Here is a 26,026-nt window from a genome sequence, read left to right as displayed (position 1 = left end):
TTATGAGTCGTAATAAAAAATATCTTAAAAATTAGTCTTTTTTCTATTTTTTAAGTTTACTTCTTTCTTCTATAAATATATATATATATATATTTCTATGTAATAATATATGTAATTTTCATAATTTTTTCTTTGGGGAAGGAGTTTCTGTAATAAAATTTTAGAAGACCAAGTTCCCATAATTCCAGAAAATTGCGTATATGGAAAATATTGTATAAAAATAAAACTAAGATCCATTTTCGAATCTTATAAGAAACAAATATGGCAAGGGAAATTTTGAATTGTCATTAAAAAAATTGAATATTTTCTCCAAGGTGAATAAATACATATTTGTTTAATTACTGTAAAAAAATAATATTATTTATAAAACTAAAAATTATTAACAAATCAATTGAGCTTCGAAATTAGAATGTATTTAATAATTGATGAAAGTTTGGATTGAATAATTTAGATATTTTTTTGATAAGCAAAATAAATAATAAATAGAATGTGGCAGAATTGAATATCTCATGCGGCATAATTCCTTAATGCGACTTTGGTTTTAAGGAAATTTATAAAACGTATTTTTGTGATCCTCCAAATTAATCGCCAAAAATAAAAATTCAACCTCTATCAAAGTTTTAATGACCTTCGTAAATCATAGTATCTATGATTTTTTGTGATCCTCCAAATTAATCGCCAAAAATAAAAATTCAACCTCTATCAAAGTTTTAATGACCTTCGTAAATCATAGTATCTATGATTTTTTGTGATCCTCCAAATTAATCGCCAAAAATAAAAATTCAACCTCTATCAAAGTTTTAATGACCTTCGTAAATCATAGTATCTATGATTTTTTGTGATCCTCCAAATTAATCGCCAAAAATAAAAATTCAACCTCTATCAAAGTTTTAATGACCTTCGTAAATCATAGTATCTATGATTTTTTGTGATCCTCCAAATTAATCGCCAAAAATAAAAATTCAACCTCTATCAAAGTTTTAATGACCTTCGTAAATCATAGTATCTATGATTTGAGTTGTATCAACTAAAGGAGCATAATAACAGCTTTCCAAAAAACAAATTAAACATTATATTAAATCATACTCCAAAAAAAATTTGAAATGGGATAGAGGCTCAACTTTCCATTACAAACATTTTTTTATGCTATTAAATTAAATTAAAAATATTGAGATTTAATTTAAGATGAATGATTGATAATATTTAATGATAAAATAGTCACTAATATACTGGAAAAATAAATTTTAATTAAACAATAAAACTACACAAGAAAATTACGAAAAATTCATTTATTATTTTGATTTCAATTGACAGATATTCGAGAAGATAAATACTGAAGTTAATCAAGCCAGATAATTGAGTCTCAAATTTAAACAACCATGTGAACACATTTAACAAACTAAACCCACAGATTAGATAAAACGTTTTATATAATCTGTGCTTGAAATTTCATATATATATATATATATTACGGTGAATATTCTGCATAAGAGAGCACAACTTGGCGGTCAAATAGGGTATTTATTCCGATTACAAAGGATGATTCCCGTATCGTCATTTTTCGTCACTACCTCCACGTTGCGCGCCTGCTGCTTTCTTTCGATGTGGTAGCCGTTTCTCAGACTCCCCCCTGGAATCGAACCCTGAATCCCCTTTACCCGTTACAACCATGATATTGATATTAACTACTATCATAACATGAAATTAAAAAGTGACAAATAAATATAGTTTAAAAAAACTAAAAAACACACTTTTAAAGCACATCGAACTAAAAACTTCAAAATAATTTTTAAAAGAAGCGTAAAACAATAATGTACGAAAAGTACTAGAATTATTGTGATAAAAGCGGTGTGCTTTGTGCCATATTTTTCGTATACTGAGCGCCTGACGCTAATTTTCACAATAATACTAGTATTTTTCGTACATTATTGTTTTAAATTAATTTTAAACACTTTAGTTCGATGTGCTTTATAAGCGTGTTTTTTAGTTTTTAGCTTTGATGCGAATCTGAGAAGGTATTAATTTTACTATAATGTGCTTTTTTTTTTTTTTTTTTATATCTGTTGCCACTTTTTCTCAGCTCTCACTGGACCGATTTCTTTCAACAATACTTCAAAAGATCACAAATCGTATCTAGTTGAAGGCATTACCCTTAAAAATTGAAAAATTTTTCCTCGTTCCCCGCAGATGGGGGAAATATCCAAAAAAATTACAAATTTAAAAATCGGTAAATTTTGTCATTTTTTTCATTTTTTTTTTTAAACTTCCATAACTTTTTCAAAAATAAACAAATCAACATAATTTTTTTTTATACTAAAACCTTAGATATTTCCCTTTTATTTTATATCATTTTTTTGAAAATCTAACACTTATTCTGCTCATTGGGGGGGATTTAAATTAGCAACTTTTTTACAAAAACTAACTTTTTCTACTTAACTTTTGAAAATGTTCCGGAAATACTGCGTCCTTTAAACATATGTCAAATTAAAGCTTATGTCATGTACTATAAAATTAAAAAAAAAATTTGTCCCAACGACCTATCTTCTATGCGCAAATGGCTACCGTATTCAAAAATATGATATTTTTGTATTAAAATTCTAGATTTTATTTTAAAATATCTTATTAGGGGAATACATTGACTTTCATGATGATTATATAATTTAATTGACATAGAATAAAGTTCATAAGACATAAGAAATTAAACTTATTAAATTTTTTTTACTTTTTTAAAGTCGAAAAAGTAATTTTTAAATTTGAGTTAGCTTAAATAGCTAATTTTTTAGCTTCGATGCGAATTTTTTATATGTAATTACTAATTTTTGATAATATTAAAACTTAGAAGTGATAGAAAAAGTCTAATTGCAGATTTGAAAACATCGCGAAAAGTTGATTTAGAATGGTATATTTTTGTTACTGATGAAAGTTCCTTGTAGTTCAGTGCATTTATTTATAGTAACAAACAGTTTTTATTAAAATTTATTGTATCAAGCCATTTAAATTTTTATACACGTAAAAATAAAGCAAAATATAACTTCTTTATTATTTTTATAATTTCACCGTTTAAATTACAATATTAAATTATTGAATATCAATTTCATACTAAATTTCATAATTATAATTAGTATTTATTCATATATTATATTTTAAAATCAAAGAACTACTAATTAGGATATAATCAAAGAAATAAGAGTTGATGTTGCTTTTGGAATAATCCACAAATTTCTCTAAATAAAACACTATATACAGATCTAAAAATAAAAATGACTTTCAGTTTCACCTGAATGTAACAATGGATTTTTACAATTATAATCAAATTTTATAATATGCTAAATTGGGTAAATCTTTATAACAACTTTTTTTTTATAGGTATTTTTAGTTAAAGTAAATCATTAAAATTAATTCAGTCCTGCATATTTTAATAGTAGATTCTTTTTAAACACCAATAGTTAATTATAAATGATTACTATGATTTATATTTAAGTGATCGATTACAATAAAAATTTTATTAGGATAAAAATGAAAAAAAAGCGGTAGCACAGTGTAGACGAGGCATATATGGGACAAGTATGGATGATATCTGACAGTGATTAAAATGACTATCATAAGAAACGCTTCGATGTAAATCTGTAGATAGTGTTTCATTTAGAGAAATTTGTGGATTATTCCCAAAGCAACATCAACTCTTATTTCTTTGATTATACCCTGATTAGTAGTTCTTTGATTTTAAAATATAACATATGAATAAATTCTAATTCTAATTATTAAATTATAGTAATAGATAACTTAAATAGAAGTAATAGTAATAATTTCCTAGTAACTTTTGGTGCTTGAAAAGATTCTGCAATTGAAATATTCAGAACTTAATTAAATTTAATGATTTACTTTAACTAAATGAACCAATCAAAACAAAGTTGTTAAAAAGATTTACTCAATTGAGCGTATAATAAATTTGATTATAATTGTAAAAATCCATTTNCGTATAATAAATTTGATTATAATTGTAAAAATCCATTATTGATTCAGGAGAAACTAACAATCATTTTTTTTAGAAATGATTTATATAGCAACATGTTACCAAAAAATTTGGAATATTATAGTCTAGTAGTAGCACACACAAATAGAGTAAAAAAATTATTAAATTACAAAGTAAAATGATTTAATTTTGTAGTTGAAACCTATCATATCAAACTTAATTCGCCAATAAATACTTTGAAAACATTAAAAATGAATGATTTTAATTGTCATTATGGAGAACATAGAATAACTAACTGTTTGTAATTGATAAATTAGAATTTTTTTTCAATTTTTGAGGGTAATATCTTTAACTAGATACGAATTGTAGTCATTTGACATATCGTTGAAAAAAGTAGGTCAAGTTATAGCAGAGAAAATAATTTGGTGACAATTGTCACCAACTCGGTAACCGTACGTCCTTACCGTACGCTGAAAAAATTAGCTATTTAAGCTAGTTCAAATTTCAAAGTTAATTTTCTCGGCTTCAAATAGCAAAAAAATTTAAAGAAGTTTAACTTTCTATGCTATATTAATTTTTTTTATATAATATTTATGAAAATCTGTACCCCTCTTGTAAGGTATTTTAAAATGAAATAAATTACAAAACCCAGAATTTTAACACAAAAATAGCATATTTTTGAATACGGTAGTAATTTTTACTATGAAGACAAGCCCAGAGGTAAAATTTTTTTTTTTTCTAATTAAAGCATATTACATAAGCTTTAATTTAATATATATATAAAAGTGTCAGTATTTCCGGAATACTTTCAAAAATTAAATTCAAAAAGTCCTAGTTTCAATACGCATGTTTAAAGTTTTGACCCCCCTTGTATAAAGAGGTATGATCCGATTTACAAAAAAAGCGTGTCCGATGAAAGGGGTATATAAAAATTTACTATAAAAAAATAATAATATTGATCAATACATTTTTCCAAATGTTATATAAAATATAAAATCGAGAATTTTTTAACGGAAATCGTACGTTTTTCTTTAATTTTGATGTTCATTTTCACCACAAAGACAAGTCCAGAGGTCAAATTTTTTTTTTTTTCAAATTAAAGTATATTACATAAGCTTTAATTTATGATATATATATAAAAGTGTCAGTCTTTCCGGACTATTTTCAAAAGTTAAGTTGGAAAAGTTATTATTTTGAAACCCTTCCTGTGGGCTTGTAAAGGGTCAAATGTTCACAAAAATATATAAAATGATAGGTAAATACCTAAGGTATCTATAAACAAAAAATTATATTGATTCGGTCAAAAATCGAGCATTTCTGATAAATTTTTATAATACTCTCAATTGAGTAGATCTTTTTAACAACTTTTTTTTATTGGTTTTTATAGTTAAAGTAAATATTTACACCAAAAGTTAATTATAAATGATTACTATGATTTCTATTTAAGTGATCTATATCGATAAAAATGCAAAAAAAAAAAAATAGAGCATTTCTGATAAATTTACTGTAAATAGTAATTATAAAATTTGCTGACTACATATTAATCTTAACAATTTTANTAATCACTGTCAGATATCATCTATACTTGTCCTATCTATGCCTCGTCCACACTGTGCCTCGACCCCACTGTGCTACCGTTTTTCTAATTAATGATGTCAATTTCAAACTTGTAAGTTGAGCTAAAAGTTATGGTAACATTCATTTTTTTTTTATTATAAACTTTCTCTTTAAAAGACGAAAAAAGTAGGTTAGAATTATTATTTTTAACATATTAAAAATAAAAATCAATAATAATTTGAAAATAATTAATTATAAAAATTGTATAATATATAATTTAAAATATTTTGCTTTTATAATTAACCACCAATTTCATAGAATTAAACACTGTCTACAGATTTGCATTGAAGCGTTTCTAATGATAGTGATTTTAATCACTGTCCGATTAAATTTATACTGGACCCAATTATGCCACGTCCCATCTGTGCTGCGACCTCACTGTGCTGTGTTTCCTTTTTTTATTATTATTCTTATATCAAAGGTTATACCAGAGTTATTCAGTAACATATCACTAGTTTATCATCTATTATAATGAAATGTATTATGCAAATTTATAAATTTATTTTATTTTAGAGTTTTAATGTATTCAAAAACGCTGTCTAGTTAATTATTTTATTGTCATGAACTCATAACTATATGTAAATATTAGTTTTAAGGAATTTGTATTATTAGAAAGTAAAAGTAAATAATAGATTATTATTAATTGTATTAGAAACTATAACACTAGAAACATTGTTAATTGATTATTATTTCTAATAAAAAGGGACCTGACCACTCACTCGGTGGTCAGTGTACAATCGATGAATGTTACATTATAGTTATTATTTTGACTCTTCTCGATTACACTTATCCGCGTGGGCAAATTGGACGTAGAAACCCCAGTTTACCACATTATTAACTATCGGCATATTAATACATATTTATTTAAAAAAAAAATTTTAATCGAAAAATCATATAATTTTGTCCGAATTTTAAATCGATCAATATTTTCATTTCGATTAAATTTTGATAATTGCCCATCATTACTTTATATTCAATTATTTTGTTATCTCTAATAACAAAATAATTTTTTCTATACAACGTAAAGGAAATAAAGGTTGAGCCTAAAAAAGATGGTGGCTATTTGATTTTACCGGGGAATACAGGCTATATAAAAGTGTTAGATATTTAGTTTATTGTCTATATTATGCGGTTTGTGGTTATATTAAACCTGCGCAACAAATCACATTATATATTCTATTTTAGTAATGGGCACTATCGAATAGTTTTGATTACGGGAAATATCCGTAGTTACTAAAAAACTAACCAGTTGAACTACTGAACAAAATGTTCAATTTTGTTTGCATTCTAATAAAAACTACTGTATAAATTATTTAATTGTGTTAAATGGTCAAAAGAATTCTGTCATACAAATTTTCATTTATTGTTTTAAAACGATAATATGCTTAATGGTTAGTAATCATTTAATTAATGGGAACAGTTTGACCACAGACTACATGAAAATGTTCAGACTTTTCATATTGTCTGGTTCAACTGTTCAGTTTCGATAACTAAATACTATCGAAGAACATTTGTTTCTGTTAAGTTTTTGAGAACAGCTGGTTAAATCGATAGTTTTAGACTATCGACTAGTTTAATAATATTCACTCGGTCACTATTCTATTACCTCAACCGGTGATGAACGTCATGGTCATGACGTATCTTTTTTTTACTGATAATTGCGTATAATAATTATCTTCATGCGTAGTAACACGTTTAAAGTTATACTGTTACTTTAGTGTGTAGATCTTTGGGTTAAAACCTTAATTTTTCGCTATTTCTTTCGCGATATAGTAATATTTTTTTAATTTATTGCAGATATAATTTGTTTAGCTACTAAACAAATGTTGTATTAAGTATTAAAGAATAAAAAGAATGATAAAATGTTTACCCGTATAATTAGCTATTTTAATAAAAAATTGACCTCAAGGTATATGATAGTGAGCGCGAAGAATCAAAATGTCTGCCAGTTATGTACTTCATTTCCATCCTTTAAAAATAGAGATCGTCGAAGTTTTTTGGCGTCTGTACCTTCAATAGACGAAGGTACGGATGGAGAAAAATTCATATCTATCGATTCGATCATTACGAAGTAAGTCTAGTTAATAAAAAATATTGATTTCATTCAAATTTACTGATTTTGTGTCGATATCAAGACGCCATTTTTTTTAATACCAAACATTTTGATTTTAGAAACAATCAATTTTAGTTTTATTATTTAACTACTGTTTTGTGTGCTTTATTTATTTTATACAACTATTTTTACACATTTTAAATGAATTAAAATTTTGTTTTATTAATCACTTGAGTGGAGGGAGAAAAAACCAAAGTTCTGTTTAGGGTTGATTTGTTTGACTATGTTCTTATCCCAATAATTATCGTGTATAATTACTTAATTAAGTACAATAAATTTATAATTGATGTTTTAATGATTCTAATTTAGTTTACATTCTTTATAATTAATTGAAATATTTTTAAATTATTAAGATTAATCTTTTAAAATAATAAATTATTGAGGAAAGAAGACATGTATCCAGATGACAAAACTCCAGATATGTTGGTTGGTGGCATCAAATTTTCTGAATTACCTATTTGTCACATAAAGTCTTCAAAGAATAACACAATACTTCATTTAACAAAAAGTAACGGTAAGATTTAAATTGATTAAAATTAAAATTTTAATTTCCTGGAATCTAATAAGAAATTTCTTTTATATGACTGTTCATAAATTGATTCCTTATAGCATCCAACTTTTAAGACTTTTAATTTGATAATGTTAGATCCCTACAGAAAATGTCTATTAATAGTATTTTTTAAACCAAATGTGATGGTATCATATATGATCTTAAATATAATATATCAGATCCTCATGTATCGCAAAGCATTTGGCTTGCAAAAAATTATTTCTGAACTAAATTTTTTTTTTTTAATCGATTTTAAGCTTCTAATCTTTAACTTCTAATCATATAAGTATTTCAGACAATGAAATAGCAGAAGTCCTTGCCATTTCCTCTTATAATTTGTTAGTACTGTCATATTGCCTATTTATTTTAAAGAGTTTCTGTGCTCTTTTCATAAACTTTTCCTAAGTACTTGGCAATTATACCCCTATATTTCTATTATATTGTTTTAAATAAATAATCTATTTATAGTAACTATTTTTTTTTTATAATAAATGTATATTTTATACTCGGAAATTTTTTGAAACCATTAATTTATTTTGTTTTATAATATAAATATTTCTGTATGCCATATTTATCCAATATGTGTCTAAAATGGAACAAAACAATTTATTCAATACTTATTTAACAAACATTTAAAAATTATTTAACCTCATTTTTTGTTTAAGAAGAGTGATTTATGATAGTTAAAATATTTTATATTACTTTTAAGGTGAAAGAATTATGATAAGATCTTGCGGTATGGAAGGATTTAAAAACACAAGAAAAGGTACAAACATAGCTGCCCAAGCTACAGCTATTGGTCTTGCCACAGTAAGCATTTCTTATTTTTTAATATTTAGTAATTTTATTCAAAGTTACAAATTATAGAGTAACTAAATTTGATTTCTAAATCTATGTTATTAAATTTGTAATAAATTCTGATTTTGTGTAAGATAATGTTAAAAAATTGAAATTAAAGAAAAAAAATTTTATATTGGTGGTCTTGTTCAAACCTTTCTTGCACTCAAATTTTCTATTATACTTTCATGAATAGAATATCAGAAGAAATATTTTTATTATAAATGTGTTGTATTATAATTTCATATAAATTCAACTTTTTAATAAAAAGTATTGTAATTTTAAAATGCAGAAAAATTTCTGATTTTTCTCTTTTGAATTGGTGGCTATCTAATTTTAAGATACTTTTCTAAATTCCTGAAATTAAGGAATTTTTTTCTTCAATTTTTGTCTTTTAATAGTTTTATTAATTTAAAATCAGGTTCTTTCTTAGATCATCAAATTCAGCTCATTGAGAGCTTAGAATTTATGAAAAAAAAAAAAAATACATCATGCTAAAATTAATACCTTTTCAGATTCGTATGAAAGTTAAAATGTTAATGATTTAAATGTGTAATTACTTTTAAATATCCAGAGGAGCCATGTGTGCATATTTTTTGTCAATCTTGGGACTGCTTACATTTTTAAAAATGTCTAATTAAAAATTAATTCTATCATAAGGGAAGAATTAAGAGTTCAAATTTTCTTGGTTAAAACTTTTATTACTAGTGATGGGAAATATCAAATAGTAACTATCAAACTATTCGATAGTCATTCAAAAAATATTCTAATAGTAAAAATATTCAACAGTTACACAATGTATTCGAATAGTTTATGCTAAAAATAAACTATTCGGTTTTATAAACACAATTCAAATAGTTATACGATAGTTTAAAATATTTGAAAATGCCCATCACTAATTTTAGCTTCGATGCGAAGCTGAGAAGGCATTGGTTTTACTAAGATGTGTTAATTTTTTTTTTTTGTGTCTGTTACCACTTTTTCTTAGCTCTCACCGAACGGATTTCTTTCAACGATACGTCAAAAGATCACAAATCGTATCTAGTCGAAGACATTACCCTCAAAAATTGAAAAAATTTCCTTCGTTCCCCGTAAATGGGGAAAACCTCCAAAAAAATTACAAATTTAAAAATCGCTAATTTTCGAAATTTTTTCAATTTTTTTTATTTAAATGTGCCGTAACTTTTTCAAAAATAAACATATCAATATAATTTTTTTTTTTATAGATGCTTGATGTCTTTACCTATCATTTGATATATTTTTTTTGTAAATTTGACTCTTTATCTGCCCACTAGGGGGGATTTAAAATGACAACTTTTTCACAAAAAATTAACTTTTTCAACTTAACTTTTGAAAATGTTCCAGTAGGTCTGACACTTTTATATATATCTTAAATTAAAGCTAATGTAATTTACTTTATTATGCGAAAAAAAAATTTCGGACTTTATTTTATCTTCACGGTGAAAATGGCTACCGAATGCTATTATTGTGTGAAAATTCTCGATTTTATTTTTTACATTTTTAACTTTATAATGCTATGACATATTGAAAAGTGTATGGATCAACATTATTTTTTTATGAGAAATAATATTTTTTAATAATCCCTTTTTCATTCTACATACTTTATCTTAATTAGGATATTAATAATGAACTAGCAGATCATGTAGCTTTTGGAATAGTCCACCAATTTTTTAAAATTAAACAGTATCTAAAGATTTGCATCGAAGCGTTTTTTTTTTTATAGTGATTTTAATCACTGTCAGATATCATTATACTTGATCCATCTATACCACGTCACCACTGTGCCGCGACCCCCCTGTGCTGGGTTTTTACTATTATTAATTGTATAATAATTTATTTTAAGTATTCGTTAATTATCTTCTTATTATAATTAAGTGTACTTAATAAAAATTTTAGATAGAACTAATCGAATATTTTTTAAAACTATTCGATAGTTTATACTAAAAATAAACTATTCGGTTGTATAAAAACAATTAGAATAGTTATTCGATAGTTTAAAATATTCGAAAATGCCCATCATTAGTTATTATCTTTAATCAAAAATTTTAATAAAATTATGATGATTTATTTTTATAAATCATCTCATAAGTCTATATCTCTTGGTAAGGAGGTGGTAGATTAGGAAGTGTTTTTAAGTTTGATTAAACCCAATCTATTTCCAAAATTTCAATTGGTAATTAAACATTAATACTAAGAGAGAGGTTGATAAAATCAAACACAGTCTATATAAATAATGTATTATGCATGTATGTGATGGATGGTGTGACCAAGTTGGTAACGTGGCAGTTTTTGACGGGCACTGCCTCGAGTTTGAAATTCGGTCACGGGAGTCCAAACTAGAGATCAGTTTGGTATTTGGAGTTGCTATCCTTCTCCCCGGTGACAGACTAACGACCTGTCCCATTTGAGTACAAATGGTAAAGAAACCTTCTTTGGGGAGGCTTTGATAGCCCTAAATGGGGGCTGATAATAGCAAAAAAAAAAGAAAATTATGCATGTATACCTTTATCCTTAAAGTTAAGTATGGTTTTTTTTTTTTTATCGGCTGGAAAAGTCATGAAATTTTAATTTTGTAGTAACTGTGAAAACGTTTTATTTTATTTAGTTTTTTGAAGTTTTCCTAAAAAAAATGTTGATTTAACTATCAATTTCATTTTGATATTCTATGAGCTACATTCCTTAACATAGTGTAAATTTGTACTTATAATAATTGTATAACTATCGTGTATAATAGACATCTTGTCCACTCTGCTATCTTACATTATGTATTTTACTCAAATAAGTGATCATGAAATCTATGAATTTGACACACATTATTATTTAATATATAATTCATATGTATCAGGATGACTATTATTAAAAATCTTCCAGCAAAACTCTGGATGATATACACATGAAAATATTGAATTTGATGTATCATTATAATAATTTACAATTCTTTTTAGAGAGTTATGGATATTGGTATACGAACAGTTAGAGTGACAATACAAGGTTTAGGACCTGGTAGATTAGTAAGTTTTATTTTTTTATAAATTATGCTTGATAATTTGTCTTTAATATACTTCTTTAAAAAAATTTCATTTATTTTATTTGATACATTTAAATAGAATTATTGAATAAATAAGAAAAAAATTTATTTAGAATAATTACATTTCTTATTTATTTGGAGGAGAGTAGTATAATATATTCAATTTACATGAACATACTAAATATTATGTATAAATTTAATAAGAAATATTTGTATATATTTGGGTAGTTGTCACCTAGGGATTTATTCTACTAATGTCAGGTTAGGTATGTTATTTATAATTCACAAATAATTTGGAAGATGACTTTTTTTGTTTAATTTGAATTTAATTGAAGAAATTTTGCATTGTTGAATAGTTTTAATGTAAATATTTATTTAAAAAAATTACTATCTATATTGTATTTATAATTAATGCACTCTACTTCCAAATTTAAAATTCACTGTTAAGTGTGAAAGAGGGGTAAGTTGCTTATTCCTAAAATGAATTATCTTAAAATTATGATAGACATTTCATTTAGTAACAGTGAATTCTAAATAAGAAATGTCTATCATGATTATTACAGCTTAAAACTACATGGCGTATAATGACATAAAATACAAAACATTCATTATAACAAATTAAATGAAAATTTTCTATTTATAGAGATATCTTGATAAACCACCAATATTATTACTATCTTATTATGTTGAAAGTTGAAAATTGAATCTTTTTGATTATAGAAAAACTAAAAATGTAAAAGTTTTAGCAGAAAAATGTTTTTTTTTTTTTTGTATAGTTAGATAGTTTTGATTTATTTTCTTTTCATGCACTAAGAACTATTTAAATTTAAATTATAGTTTTTCATGTCATCTTATTATTTTCTAATGGGTTCTATTTATAATTTTTATGTCATTTCAGTCATCAATAAAAGGTCTCACTATGGGTGGTCTCAATATTGTATCAGTAACAGATGATACACCTGTATCATGGACACCTTTAAGAGCGAGGAAACGTCGTAAATTGTAAATTTTGTGAGTAGCTAAAATTTAGTTAATTGTTTTAATTTTTAAGGAAATTTAATACTTTTTGTTAAATATTAATAAAACATTTTTAATAAACTTATGACAATTTGTATTTTTTTGAGTCATATTTTACAAACAAAATATATTTTTTAATATACTATTTCAAATGATTAATCTATTCTATCTTCATATCATGTCTAATAAAAGTATAATAATTTTATTTAAAAAGTTAAATATTTATATTATTATAATTGAGTATTAAACTAATTTTATTTATAAATATTCAAGCTTTAAACTAAAGTTTATATGCTTTGTCATAAGTATAGAGTAGATAAACCTCTTAAAATAATGTGCTAATTTAATCAAATTAATAAAAATTGAAATATTTTTAATTTTATGGTTCTTTTTTTATTAAAACAATTAAAATAGTTTTCTTTTTCATGATTGTATAAGTAGGTAACTGAATTGTAGTTTTCCTATATAAAAGGAAATGTTAGTTTATGTAGTAATTCTTTATCTTAAATTTTAATTAACCATTATAATTACATTAAAAAAAGTTTTTAATTTAATTTTAACTACCTTATAGTTAATATTTTGTGAATAAGATTATTAAATATTTTTCAAAATTTTAGATCTCCTGGAATATAGATAATTCTTATCTTTGTTTTAAGTAAAATTATAAGAGTTATTTATATTATAAAGATAATTAATAATTTTAACTTTTCTTGCATATTAATTTATTATTATTTATATTTGTTATTTAAACTTTTCATCTATTTTTGTTAGTTTTGATGTTATTTTATTACACATTAATTATTAGTTTTTAGATCTAAAATAAAACTTATTTTTTTTGAAATTAGTATTAGTAAATTAATCTATTATTTAATCATTGTGGGGGGGGGTGACATAAGAATATTATAATGCTGCGTAAAAAACTTTGTTATTTGGTCCGTTTCTTGAACATACTTCTAGCCTCTAAAAATTTCATGGAAGAAAAAAATAATTATTATATTTGAAATTCATTATTATCATTACAATTGTAGTTGACTATTTTAAGATGTGTAACATTTTTATTTACTTTATGTTTTAAATTTGGTTGTTCTTTATTTAAATTTACTTAAATTTAATTATTATCTATTTCTATTTTTCTTTCCACACTTACAATTATATCTACGTCATCTGTCCATATAGATAAAGTGGGGTTCGGGGTACTATTACCTCGCCGTGTAATCTCTCATACTCAAAATGGCCGCTCATTGTTTGTCTCGCACCGTTTTTCATACATTCGTAAACGTTCATACCAATTAGTGTATTCGGCGTATAATTCTTTTTTATTTAAGTGTTAATTTACTTTATCCTTTTAATGTTCTATGTTTAATTTTCATTGAAGCTTGTGTGCACGTTGTTCTCTCTAAAGCCTATTGCAATACTAGTTAAACCACTTCACCTCCTCACCTTGACAACTCGATATTAGCAATATTGGGGTGAAATATAAAATTTTCTTTTTTCCTCCAAATTTAAAATATTATTATTTTTATTTTCATGTAAATCTAATATTTCAAATATTTGATGCGTATATTTTTTTAAACTGTAGTGAGACAATCCAAAACAGCTGTAGTTACTAAAAATGCATCAGGTAAGAAATTTCCTCAAATGTCACCAATAGTAATTATTTTTTCATGTTAAATGTTATTGTAATCTATTTTTTGCCATAATTTAAATACAACTAAAATGTTTAATAGTACCAACCTTATTGTTCTTTATTTTGGGTTTTAATGAAATACTATTAATTCACACCGTGTTAAATAAATTTTTGTTATTGTACACTTGATATAATTAGAGTTTCAAATTTTCATGTTTTATTGTTCATAGTTCATTTCTCATGTATTTGACACTATAGGCTGATACGTGTAATTTAATTTCAGTGAAGTTTTCCTGTTATTTTATATTAATATAAATAGAATATCTTACACCCTATATTATGTTAAAAGTGCCATAAGGGTTGTTCAAAAGATTGGACAGTTAATTTTTGTACTTCTATTTATTGTCTACATTATATTAGAGCTATTGAGGTATAAAACTTTAATTTTGGAGTCGGACCCATTTTTAAAATTTTAAGATAAAGTTCTTATATGTCATAACTAAGATCACTACTAAAATACTGTGTATTTAATATGTTACTAAATATTTTTATTAGAATTGTATAATTGGTGTTATAATAATGAGTTATTTTGAATTATGCTTAATTTGTGAGTAACTCTAAATTAAAAATATATTTAATTATTTGTAATTATAAAAAAAGAACTTATTGTTGACTATGCCTTATCCTACTATGATTTTTTATGTATAGTTATAGTATAACACATTACTTTTATAAATTTAAATGGTTGTAGATAAAAACATTTTGATATAAAAATAAAGAACTTGTTTTTGTTAAAACTTAATGAAATATTAATGATGCTATTTTAAAAATTATCCATGTGGTATTTTTAGTAATTTGTAAAGATGGGAATAAACTGATTGATTATAACTCATTATAATATAATTTATATAATCATAACTTTTTTCCTTTAATTTTATTTTTCTTATGTTTATATATCTCCTTAGTATAAAGTATTTAATATCCATGCCATTGTTAATACTTCTTACAAAAGTACCACCTTTAATCAAAGTTGCACAACTCACCATTGCTATTGGTAACATTTTCTTTATAATTACCAAACCATAAAAAATTACATAATTAAAAAATATAAACAAGATAATCTATAGAAGGAAGGTTATGAAACCGATGGTAGTTTTATCAATGCAATCATTAAAATAATATAAAATTGTAGAATGCCTCGGAAGAAGATTCATCAGATTCTGATCAAAATAATGATAAAAATTCTAGATCTTCAGCTTCTACTTCTGACAGGTAAGTTGTATTAATTTATTTCAAGTAATTACAAGTTAAATACATTTCATTTAATGTTTTAAATGAAAACAACTTTTGTTTTTGCTCAAACAGTAAAGAGATAATTTATTCTTAAAAAAATTTAATTTTAGAATATAAACAAAGATTGAGTTTTGATTATTTCTTGAATTTTGATATTTTTATTTTTACTGGTTCTTTAGATATTATTAAAAGTAGTTGATATATCATTGCTGTTATATACTATTAAATATTTTATAAAAGCTAATAAAGTGACATGATGCTCTGTTTTACTTTACTGCAGAATCTATCACATAGGGGTCTTTATTTTACTTATTTATTAGTTGAATAATTTTATATATAACAAATTGAAACTTGTACATATTATTATTTATAAAAGTATGCAACTTCAGCTCAGTGGAATCGTCAATTTTTAATTGATCCCATTATAATGGCTGTGAAAACTTTTTTTCCAAAAAAAAAATGTTTCTATAAAACTTTCTTCTTAAGTTGTAATTAAAAATATTATAAATTATCATTTATGAAGTTTTATAATTGAATTGTATGATTTACATATTAAATTTAGAATATAAAATGATAATTTTATTAACTTTATATGTATAGTGTCGCACCAAGTTTTGACATCTTTAAAAACTTTTATTCAAGTGAATATTTTGCATTACTTTTTTTTTTCTTAATAATTTTCATCTGTCTAAAAAAAATAAGTATATAAAAAATTTTAAATAAAATTTTTTTTAATTTCAAAATAATCTTTATTAACAAAAATGTTTAATGGTTTAATAAAAATTTTAGTGTAAGTACTTACTATGTTACAAGCATTTTGGGAAGATGATATACCAAGTCTCTCTCAAGCGATGAAGGATAAAGTGGAGTGTCAGAGACACAGACAACCTGTAGTCTTAGGGCACGAGACATCAGGCACTTGTTCAACTGATACTTCATCTTTGTGTTAATTGTTGTCATTATTGAGTTTGAATTATAAAACCAATTCGAGTAAAGTCCTGCCTCCACCTCAATGTGGGTTAACCTAGGCAATGGATCTCACTCTGTAGTCTGGCTAATAGAGAGGACACGTCATATTGTGTTTCAGTCCGAAATTAATCTAAAGTTGAGTCACAACACAGCGTGGATTATTCTGAAGTAATACCCAATGGTAGTTTCATGGCGTTCCATAATTATGTTGTGCAGGGATAAAAAGAAAGTTGCAAGTTTTTTAATACATTGAATAGGTATGAACTGAGGGTGGAGTGTACATTCATTAGCATGAGCAGTACCTACCTGCACTACATATGTATTCTAAAATTAAATGCTTTTAACTCAATAAGTACTTAACCTATAATTTGTTATTCATCCATTAAACATTTTTATAAATAAAGGTTATTTTGAAGAAAAAAAAATTGATAAATTATTAATTTTATTTAAAATTTTTTCTTATTTTAAATTGATTAGAAAAAGTTATTTAATGAAATCTAAAAAAATTATTAAAAAATAATGCAAAATATTTGCTGAATTAAAAGTTATATAAGATGTCTAAACCTATTGAGACTCCATATATATATATAAAGAGTGAGAGTATCAAATGTTTTAGAAATAAGTAAAAAGCATTTTAAACATGATTAAGATACTATATGTCTGTAACTTCAATACTAAATTTATTTTAATAATCAAAAATAAAAAAAAATTTCTAGGACCCGTTTTAAGTGTCATTTGCATTAACAAATGATCTACATATCTTGCACATATAATTTAAGAGTAAAAATATATAGTTTTCAGTTATTGATAGTATTTTTTTATTTAATTAATTTTTTTTTTTACTGAAAATTACATGTTTTCACTCTTTTAAATAAAGAAAATATATTTATTTCACATTAAAAATCTTAATTTAGTTTGTTTAATTTAATAAAAAATAATTTTCTATCGTATAAATGAAAATGCCTATTCACTTAAAATATGTATTATAAAATTTAGTAAGGCTTGACTCTTAGATCTGTCATTAACAATGTTTTATTTTTAGTTATAATAAAATAATAAATAAAATGTTTGAACTTAAACCAGGCTGTAAATATATAGAGTGATCTGTTTATCATAAACCACTTGATTAAAATAAAATAAATACAATAATGAGAAAAAGTTTTTAGTTACATATTCTTGATTTATTAGCTATGGTTGGGTTGGGTTGGAAAATCTATTATAACTTATATGGGTGTCAACACTATTACAACTTACGTAATTAATTAGATTAATTGAAAAATAATGATGTAATTAAGAAAATGACTGGTCAATAACAACTTTTGAATCATTCTGGAAGTTATTTTCATTTTTATACTTTGATTAGAGAAAGAGTTAGTTGGGGGAATTACTAGTGACAAAGATAGCTGCACCCATTTTTCATCACCAATTGCTAAAAACTCTTAATAACATCCGAAGTACTGATCCAATAGTTATTATGGACTAGTCATTTTTTTAATTAGATAGTTTTCTATTTAACAAGTTAGTTGTTTATGTTCGTTGCTATTCAAAAAAATAAAGTTGACACTTCTGTATGTTAAAAGGTATGATACTAAAGATAACTTGGTAAATAAATCAAAAATATGTTTAATTTATAAAAGCAAACTATTAATTTCTCAATATTTTGATTATTTTAAGAGTTATCAAATAGTTTATGATAAACCAATTACTCTGTATAGTAAATCTATAATATTTGTTTTATTGATAACTTTTACATCTTTTATTTATCTTCTGGAAAAAATGATTTTTCAGCATAGAAAATTTTTATTTAAATAGTTAATTCCTAATACAAAAAAATATATATTAGGAGTATTGTCAATCATTCCATTAGCAGATATTTTATTTCAGTAGATGTGTTATGGGTGGGTTAAAATACTTAAATAAAACCAAAAATGTAAACATTTTAAAGAAAGTATCTTAGTAACTGATTTTAATTTAGTATATGCATAAGGATCATAGAGATAAAAAACATCTCACTTTTATATTTTAGTGTGGTTTTAATTAAAGATATTCCAGGTAGTAGTGGGCCGAGTATTAAGTTAAAGCAGGTTAAATAAATTATTAGAAATCGAGTACTACAAACCAAGTTTCAGATTAACCTAGTACTTGGTTGAACTCAAGATTGAGCCCTAAAAAGTAGTTGAGAGCGACGTCATCTCTACAATGTTATATATAATAATGGTGAAAGACCATGTGTGGCCATAATATTTTTTTATGACTTTTATTGAAATAAAAAAATTGTAAATTTTGTATTTAATAACAAAATACATTATGAAAATTCTTTATGTTATATTAGTTATTCAGAACATAGTGACCAAGATGTTTCTCAAGAGGCAAATAGTTCTGAACACTCAACCGATGAATATAGTCCAAATGAACGACCCAAGAGAGTTATAAAAACTTCCTCCAAACTTAGTGAAACTGACGATTCTAGTGATTATGGGTCAAAAGTTACCAAAACGCAAGTTTAATTTAATTATATTTTTAACTTTTAAATGGATATCTTTCAATAACATTTTTTAACTTCATTATAAATCATTTAGGAATTATAGTTATTTTTTTTTCTTTTTAATTTTCAGTACTTTGAAAAAGGTACTTTTGTTTGTCAATCTACTGTAATATAAATTTTACTTTAATTTTTCCTTTATCAATTAAATATTATATAATAATTTTTTTATTGATATTGTAAATATCATGTATTACAGATTTTAGTCTTGGTAAATGTAAAAATAAACCGTTTTAAAAAGAGTGATTTAATATTCAATGCCTATGATTTCTTCTCAGAGTCAAATAAAATGTTTCAGCTTGATTTTGGGATTGTTTTATGCTTTTTGAGACTACTATATTTGATAGTATTTATAAAAAAAATTAATATTCTAGATATATCTTTTAAAGCTTTATGTCAGCTTAATAGGTTTCATTATTACCTGTAGAATATTTAATTAAAGATTCGTTAAAAATAAATTTTGCTCTTATTTCTGCATGTTTTTCTTTTAATAAACTAAATAATTATGTTTTTAATATATGAAATCTTATTCCTATTGATTATTTTACTTCAAAATATGAACTAAAAATTCTATAGATAACTAATGTTTTTAATGTTAATAGAAAATGGAAAAGTGATAGTTCAGACTATGATTCTGAAACTGACAAAGAAGAGATACCACGTAGTAAATCATTAGCTACATTACGCCGTCAAAAACAAACAGTTAAACGGCCTGCTATCAAAGCCAACTATCGTTATAAAAATAAAGCTAATAGTTATAGTGGTAATAGTGATGATGAAGATTTTAATAAATCAAGGTATACTTCATAAAGTCTATGTATTTTTCAATTTTTTTATAAAAATTATAAGTGTGATAGACTGTAAAATATATCAATAAAAAATAGTTAGTGTTTCTTATAATTTTTAATTCAAATAATAAAATATAAACATAGCATTTCATAAGAAAATTTCTTGCTTATTTACAAATAACAATTGCTAACCTATGTATAAGTATTAAATTATAAAAATACCAACTTATGATTTTTAAGCTGAAGCTTTAGCATCTTTAAATGAACTCTTACAGAATGCCTGTTCGTTACTGATTTTTTTTATGAATTTATTCAAAAACTAACAGGTATTTTTTTTTTGAGATTGGAGTAAGTTTTTTTCCTTTCTCTTTTCTAATTTCCCATCTCATATTATGTTGTTATTATCTCAAATTTAAGGTGTAACTTAAAAAATTGCATTTTATTTTTATTTTTCTTCTAGGCTATAACAGTCTCTTTAACAGGCCCAATTCTGCAACAACACATTGTTTTCATATCTCTATCTTCTGTGTTCTTTACATTCAAAAGTTTTAAGTCTTCCTGTATTCTATCTATTCATTTTTGTCTAGGCCATTTTCTAGGTTTCTTAAAATCGGCTTTCCATTTAGTTACTAATACAATTATTCCTTTTGATCTTCAGTTACTGTTAATTTATATATTGACTGTAATTAATATTACTATCTATAAAATTATTGTTATACTTCATTGAAGTATTTTCTAACGTTGAATTTAAAGGATTCTAATAAATACACTTGAAAGATAATTATTAATCTGAAACTATTTTAAATTGAATATTAAAATTTTAATTTTATATTTAATTATTAACAAAATAAAGGAAATAATATTTTAGCTTCGATGCGAAGCGGAGAAGGTATTAATTTTACTATGATGTGTTTTTTTTTTTTTTTATGTCTGTTGCCACTTTTTCTCAGCTCTCACTGGACCGATTTCTTTCAAAAATACGTCAAAAGATCACAAATCGTATCTAGTTGAAGACATTACCCTTAAAAATTGAAAAAAATTCCCTCGTTCCCCGCAAATGGGGGAAATATCCAAAAAAATTACAAATTTAAAAATCGCTAATTTTTGAAATTTTTTCACTTTTTTTTCTTAAAACTTCCATAACTTTTTGAAAAATCAACAAATCAACATAATTTTTTTTTATACTAAAACCTTAGATATTTATCTTTCATTTTATATTATTTTTTTGAAAATCTATCATTTAACCTGCTCATTAGGGGGGATTTAAAGTAGCAACTTTTTTACAAAAATTAACTTTTTCAACTTAATTTTTGAAAATGTTCCGGAAATACTGCGTCCTTCAAACATATATCAAATTAAAGCTTATTTTATGTTCTACAAAATGAAAAAAAAAAATTTGTCCCGACACTTTTTCTTCTACATTTAAACGGCTGCCGTAGTTAAAAAAACGCTATTTTTGCGTTAAAATTTTAGATTTTCGATTTTTAATTTTCAACTTAAAAATGCTATAACTTTTTGAAAAATGTATGTATCAGCACAATTTTTTTTTTTCTAAATACATTATAAGTACATCTTTCATCTGAAATACATTTTATTAAAATTAGACAATTTCCCCTTATATAGGGGGCGTTCAAAACTTGAAATATTGTAAAAAACATAGATCTTTTTCAACTGAACTTTTGAAAGTGTTCCGGAAATACTGCGTCCTTTAAACATATATAAAATTAAAGCTTATTATATGTACTATAAAATAAAAAAAAAAAATTTGTCCCGACGATCTATCTTCTATGTGCAAATGGCTGTCGAAAATTAAAAAAAAATGTAATGATTGCGATAAAAATTACCTTTTATCGGGATGTTTTTTGTGCTTAAAACTGCCATAACTTTTTCAAAAATTAACAAATAAAAATAATATTTTTTTGTATTAAAACCTTAGATATTTCCCTTTCATTTGATATAATTTTTTTTGGAAATCTACCACTTATTCTGTTCACTGGGGGGATTTAAAATAGTAACTTTTTTACAAAAAATAACTTTTTCAACTTACTACCGTATTCAAAAATATGCTATTTTAACAAATTTTTTTTTAAAATGAAATACTATCTACAGATTTGCATCGAAGCGTTTCTTATGATAGTGATTTAAATCACTGTCAAATATCATCTATACTTGTCCCATCTATGCCTTGTCTACACTGTGCCTCGACCCCACTGTGCTACCGTTTTTTTAAATTTAATTCTTTATTTTACCATAAACCATTTATTGTTGTATTTAAATTTAATATAGTAGTTATTTTAAAATAAAACTTCTAAAACTTGAGTAATTATTTCAATTTTTAAGAAATGCTAGGCGGAGACCTAATGCCGTTAGTTATAAAGAAGAAAGTGAAAAAAGTGACAGTGATGATTATTTAGAAAAAGAAGAAGTTGAAGAAAAAGAAGAAGAACCTGATAATTCAGAAACAATAGAAAAAGTTTTATCCCAAAGACTAGGAAAAAAGGGAGTTATTGGTAATATTACTACAATGTATGCAGTTGAAAACAATGGAGATCCAAACATTGATTGCTTTCCTGAAGAAAAAGAAACTCAATATTTAATCAAATGGAAAGGCTGGTCACACATACACAATACCTGGGAATCAATAGATTCATTACAGAACCAAAAAGTGAAAGGTCTAAAAAAAATTGATAATTTCATTAAACGAGAAAATTCTCTTAATGCTTGGCGTGATCAAATGTCACCAGAAGACTTTGAGTACTATGAATGTCAATTAGAACTTCAACAAGATTTGTTAAAAAGCTATAACACTGTCGAAAGAATAATAGGTAATTTATAAATTATTTTTTTAATACAATTAATATTTTATTTTTAAATTGTCAAATAAAATTGTAATTATAAATTTTTAGGAGAATCTAAAAATTCTGACCAAAAAGAATATTATGTTAAATGGCAATCATTGCCTTATAGTGATGCAACCTGGGAAGACGCAACTTTAATTGAGCAAAAATGGCCACAAAAAATAAAAGAATTTCGGGATCGTGAGAGCTCAAAGAGAACACCTTCAAAGGCGTGTAGAGCCTTAAAGTATCGTCCGAAATTTATTCAACTTACAGAAGAACCAGAGTACTTTGGTGGATATGATGAGGTACATGAGACTAATCAAATTTTTGAATATTATGTTTCTTAAGTTTGAAATTAAATATGAGTTATCTTTTTTTTATTTTTAGAAACTTAAACTTAGAGATTATCAGCTTCATGGTGTAAATTGGTTAATTCATTCATGGTGCAAAGATAATTCAGTAATTCTTGCTGACGAAATGGGTCTTGGAAAAACAATACAAACCATTTGTTTCCTTTACTATTTATTTCACAATTATCAGGTTCATGGACCATTTCTTGTTGTTGTACCTTTATCAACAATGCCTTCTTGGCAACGTGAATTTAGTTTATGGGCGCCTGATATAAACATTGTAACTTATATAGGAGATGTGGAATCTCGAAACATAGTAAGTAAATATATAATGCTATTATTAGTTATTAAAAAATAATGTTTGTCTTGTTATTATTCATAGATTCGTGAAACAGAATGGTGTTTTGAAAGTTCTAAAAGACTGAAATTTAATGCTATTCTTACTACCTATGAAATTTTACTCAAAGATAGTCTATTATTAAGTAGTCTTAGTTGGGCTTGTTTGATGGTTGATGAGGCTCATCGTTTGAAAAATGATGATTCTCTTTTGTACAAAGCTCTTAAAGGATTTGACACTAATCACAGATTGCTTATAACAGGAACTCCTTTGCAAAATAGTCTAAAAGAGTTATGGGCATTACTACATTTTATTATGCCAGAAAAGTTGGTACATTTCACAAGATAAATTAAAAAAAAAAAAATTTATATTAAAAAAAATTTAGGTTTGATTCTTGGACTGAATTTGAACATATGCATGATAATGCAGCCAGCAAGGGATATACAAAATTGCATAGACAACTTGAACCTTATATTTTAAGAAGAGTAAAAAAAGATGTCGAAAAATCATTACCAGCTAAGGTAATTTCCAATTACTTTCAAAGTTAAATAAAGTCAATTCTTATAAAAATATTTTAATTTTGATTGTTTCTATCTCTTGCTCTTTAATATAAATTGTATTTTATATAATTTAATAGTCAAATGTTTTTGTAAAAAAATAAAATTATAATTTTATTATTTGATGTTCTATGACATTCTATGATTTATATTTTTTTAAGAAACCTTGTTTACAACATGTATGTGGTATTATTTATACTGTACCATCATTTTACAAACAACTCCAAAATGATATAAAAATAAAATTAATATTAGAAAATATTATAATATTTATGTAAACATAAGTATTACAAATGGAATTCATCTTTGTGACAGCATTTATTTGCTTAGAATTAGAAAATTAACAATAAATTATTAATTTATTTCAATTTTAAGGTTGAACAAATTTTAAGAGTTGAAATGACTACAGTTCAAAGAAAATATTACAAATGGATTTTAACTAAGAATTACAATGCTTTAAGAAAGGGATCTAAAGGCTCTTCAACAACATTTCTTAATATAATGATTGAGCTAAAAAAATGTTGTAACCATGCTCTTCTCACTAAACCACAAGAGAATGAAAATACTAGTGAAGAAAATCTTCAGGTAAAAATCAATATGTTTTATACATTCCTCACTCCTTCAATATTTTTGAACTATACTTGATCCAAAATTGCCCTAAAAGAGTATATTCTAGTAATGGGAAATATCGAATAGTAACTATCGAACTATTCGAATAGTAAAAATATTCGATAGTTACACATATATTCGAATAGTTTTTAAAATATTTGATAGTTTATGATAAAAATAAAATAATCGGTGGTATAAACACAATTCGAACACAATTTACAAACGTAAATATTTAAAACGCGCTGTCTTCTTTATCGGTGTTATGCCTTTGCAAGACAAAAGAGCAGGTAATGCTAGACTAAGAACAGTATACAAGGTATTAATTGTAAAATAAGACTTTAGTATTTACGAATACTTCTGTTGCGCATAGAACAAACCTTTCCAATAAAACTGAAAATATATATCATTAGTCATCGAAAAAAAAGAACTGCTTTTTAATTTTCGACCCATATTTATCAGTTTTTACCAACGACTCACAAACTAAAAATAAATAAAATAGTACTTTTTACTATTATTGATTATATAATAATTTATTTTAAGTATTCGCTAATTATCTTCTTATTATAATTAAGTGTACTTAATAAAAATTTTAGATAGAACTAATCGAATATTTTTTAAAACCATTCATTAGCCCATTTAAATATTTTTTAAAACTATTCGATAGTTTATTAGAATATTTTTAAAAACTATCAAATACTATTCGATAGTTTAAAATATTGGAAAATGCCCATCACTAGTATATTCTATCAAAATAGTGATATGTTAAACTAAATATTTAGCTAGTCGAAAATATATTTTGTTATAAATTTTTAATAAGTTTTATTGGAATATTTACTTTTAAAATATAAAAAAATCAAGTTTCTTTCATTATGAAATTGTTGAAAGGAGTGAGTAATATGAATGAGCTCACTTTAAAATATATCTTCTTTTTTTTTTTTTTTTTTTTTTTTTTTTTTTT

The 26,026-nt window shown here is 24.5% G+C and overlaps 2 protein-coding genes across 7 annotated transcripts in view; both read left to right on the top strand.

The window, feature by feature from the left end:
• The first annotated feature begins 7,198 nt into the window (after window positions 1-7,198).
• LOC126906210 (28S ribosomal protein S11, mitochondrial) lies at window positions 7,199-15,275 on the top strand. 4 transcript variants are annotated; one of them, XM_050686591.1, is made up of 6 exons: window positions 7,205-7,661; window positions 8,087-8,217; window positions 8,963-9,063; window positions 12,057-12,122; window positions 13,038-13,150; window positions 14,736-15,275. In XM_050686591.1, the coding sequence occupies exons 1-5, from the start codon at window positions 7,453-7,455 to the stop codon at window positions 13,143-13,145; spliced, it is 615 nt and encodes a 204-aa protein (XP_050542548.1). In that variant the 5' UTR covers window positions 7,205-7,452; the 3' UTR covers window positions 13,146-13,150; window positions 14,736-15,275. The 4 variants fall into 4 exon arrangements, with proteins under 4 accessions (XP_050542549.1, XP_050542550.1, XP_050542548.1 ...); XM_050686593.1 differs by lacking the exon at window positions 14,736-15,275 and having other exon boundaries at window positions 7,204-7,661; window positions 8,092-8,217; window positions 13,038-13,241; XM_050686590.1 differs by lacking the exon at window positions 14,736-15,275 and having other exon boundaries at window positions 7,206-7,661; window positions 13,038-13,241.
• Window positions 14,633-26,026, top strand: part of LOC126906184 (chromodomain-helicase-DNA-binding protein 1) — a 17,272-nt gene continuing 5,878 nt past the window's right edge. For 2 of the 3 annotated variants that reach the window (XM_050686538.1, XM_050686537.1), the window contains exons 1-10: window positions 14,633-14,777; window positions 15,976-16,055; window positions 19,378-19,542; window positions 20,190-20,384; window positions 22,716-23,200; window positions 23,282-23,520; window positions 23,603-23,881; window positions 23,948-24,228; window positions 24,288-24,423; window positions 24,835-25,044. In XM_050686538.1, coding sequence (XP_050542495.1) covers window positions 14,769-14,777; window positions 15,976-16,055; window positions 19,378-19,542; window positions 20,190-20,384; window positions 22,716-23,200; window positions 23,282-23,520; window positions 23,603-23,881; window positions 23,948-24,228; window positions 24,288-24,423; window positions 24,835-25,044 — 2,079 coding nt within the window. In that variant the 5' untranslated portion in view covers window positions 14,633-14,768. The remainder of the gene's footprint in view (window positions 14,778-15,975; window positions 16,056-19,377; window positions 19,543-20,189; window positions 20,385-22,715; window positions 23,201-23,281; window positions 23,521-23,602; window positions 23,882-23,947; window positions 24,229-24,287; window positions 24,424-24,834; window positions 25,045-26,026) is intronic. The other variant, XM_050686536.1, reaches the window with a different exon arrangement.

The sequence above is a fragment of the Daktulosphaira vitifoliae genome, unplaced genomic scaffold (assembly GCF_025091365.1).
Source record: "Daktulosphaira vitifoliae isolate Bord-2020 unplaced genomic scaffold, ASM2509136v1 Scaffold_4, whole genome shotgun sequence".
NCBI classification, from domain to species: Eukaryota; Metazoa; Arthropoda; class Insecta; order Hemiptera; family Phylloxeridae; genus Daktulosphaira; species Daktulosphaira vitifoliae.
The sequence above is the reverse complement of the archived record's forward strand: the minus strand, read 5'-3'. Positions and strand labels throughout refer to the sequence as shown.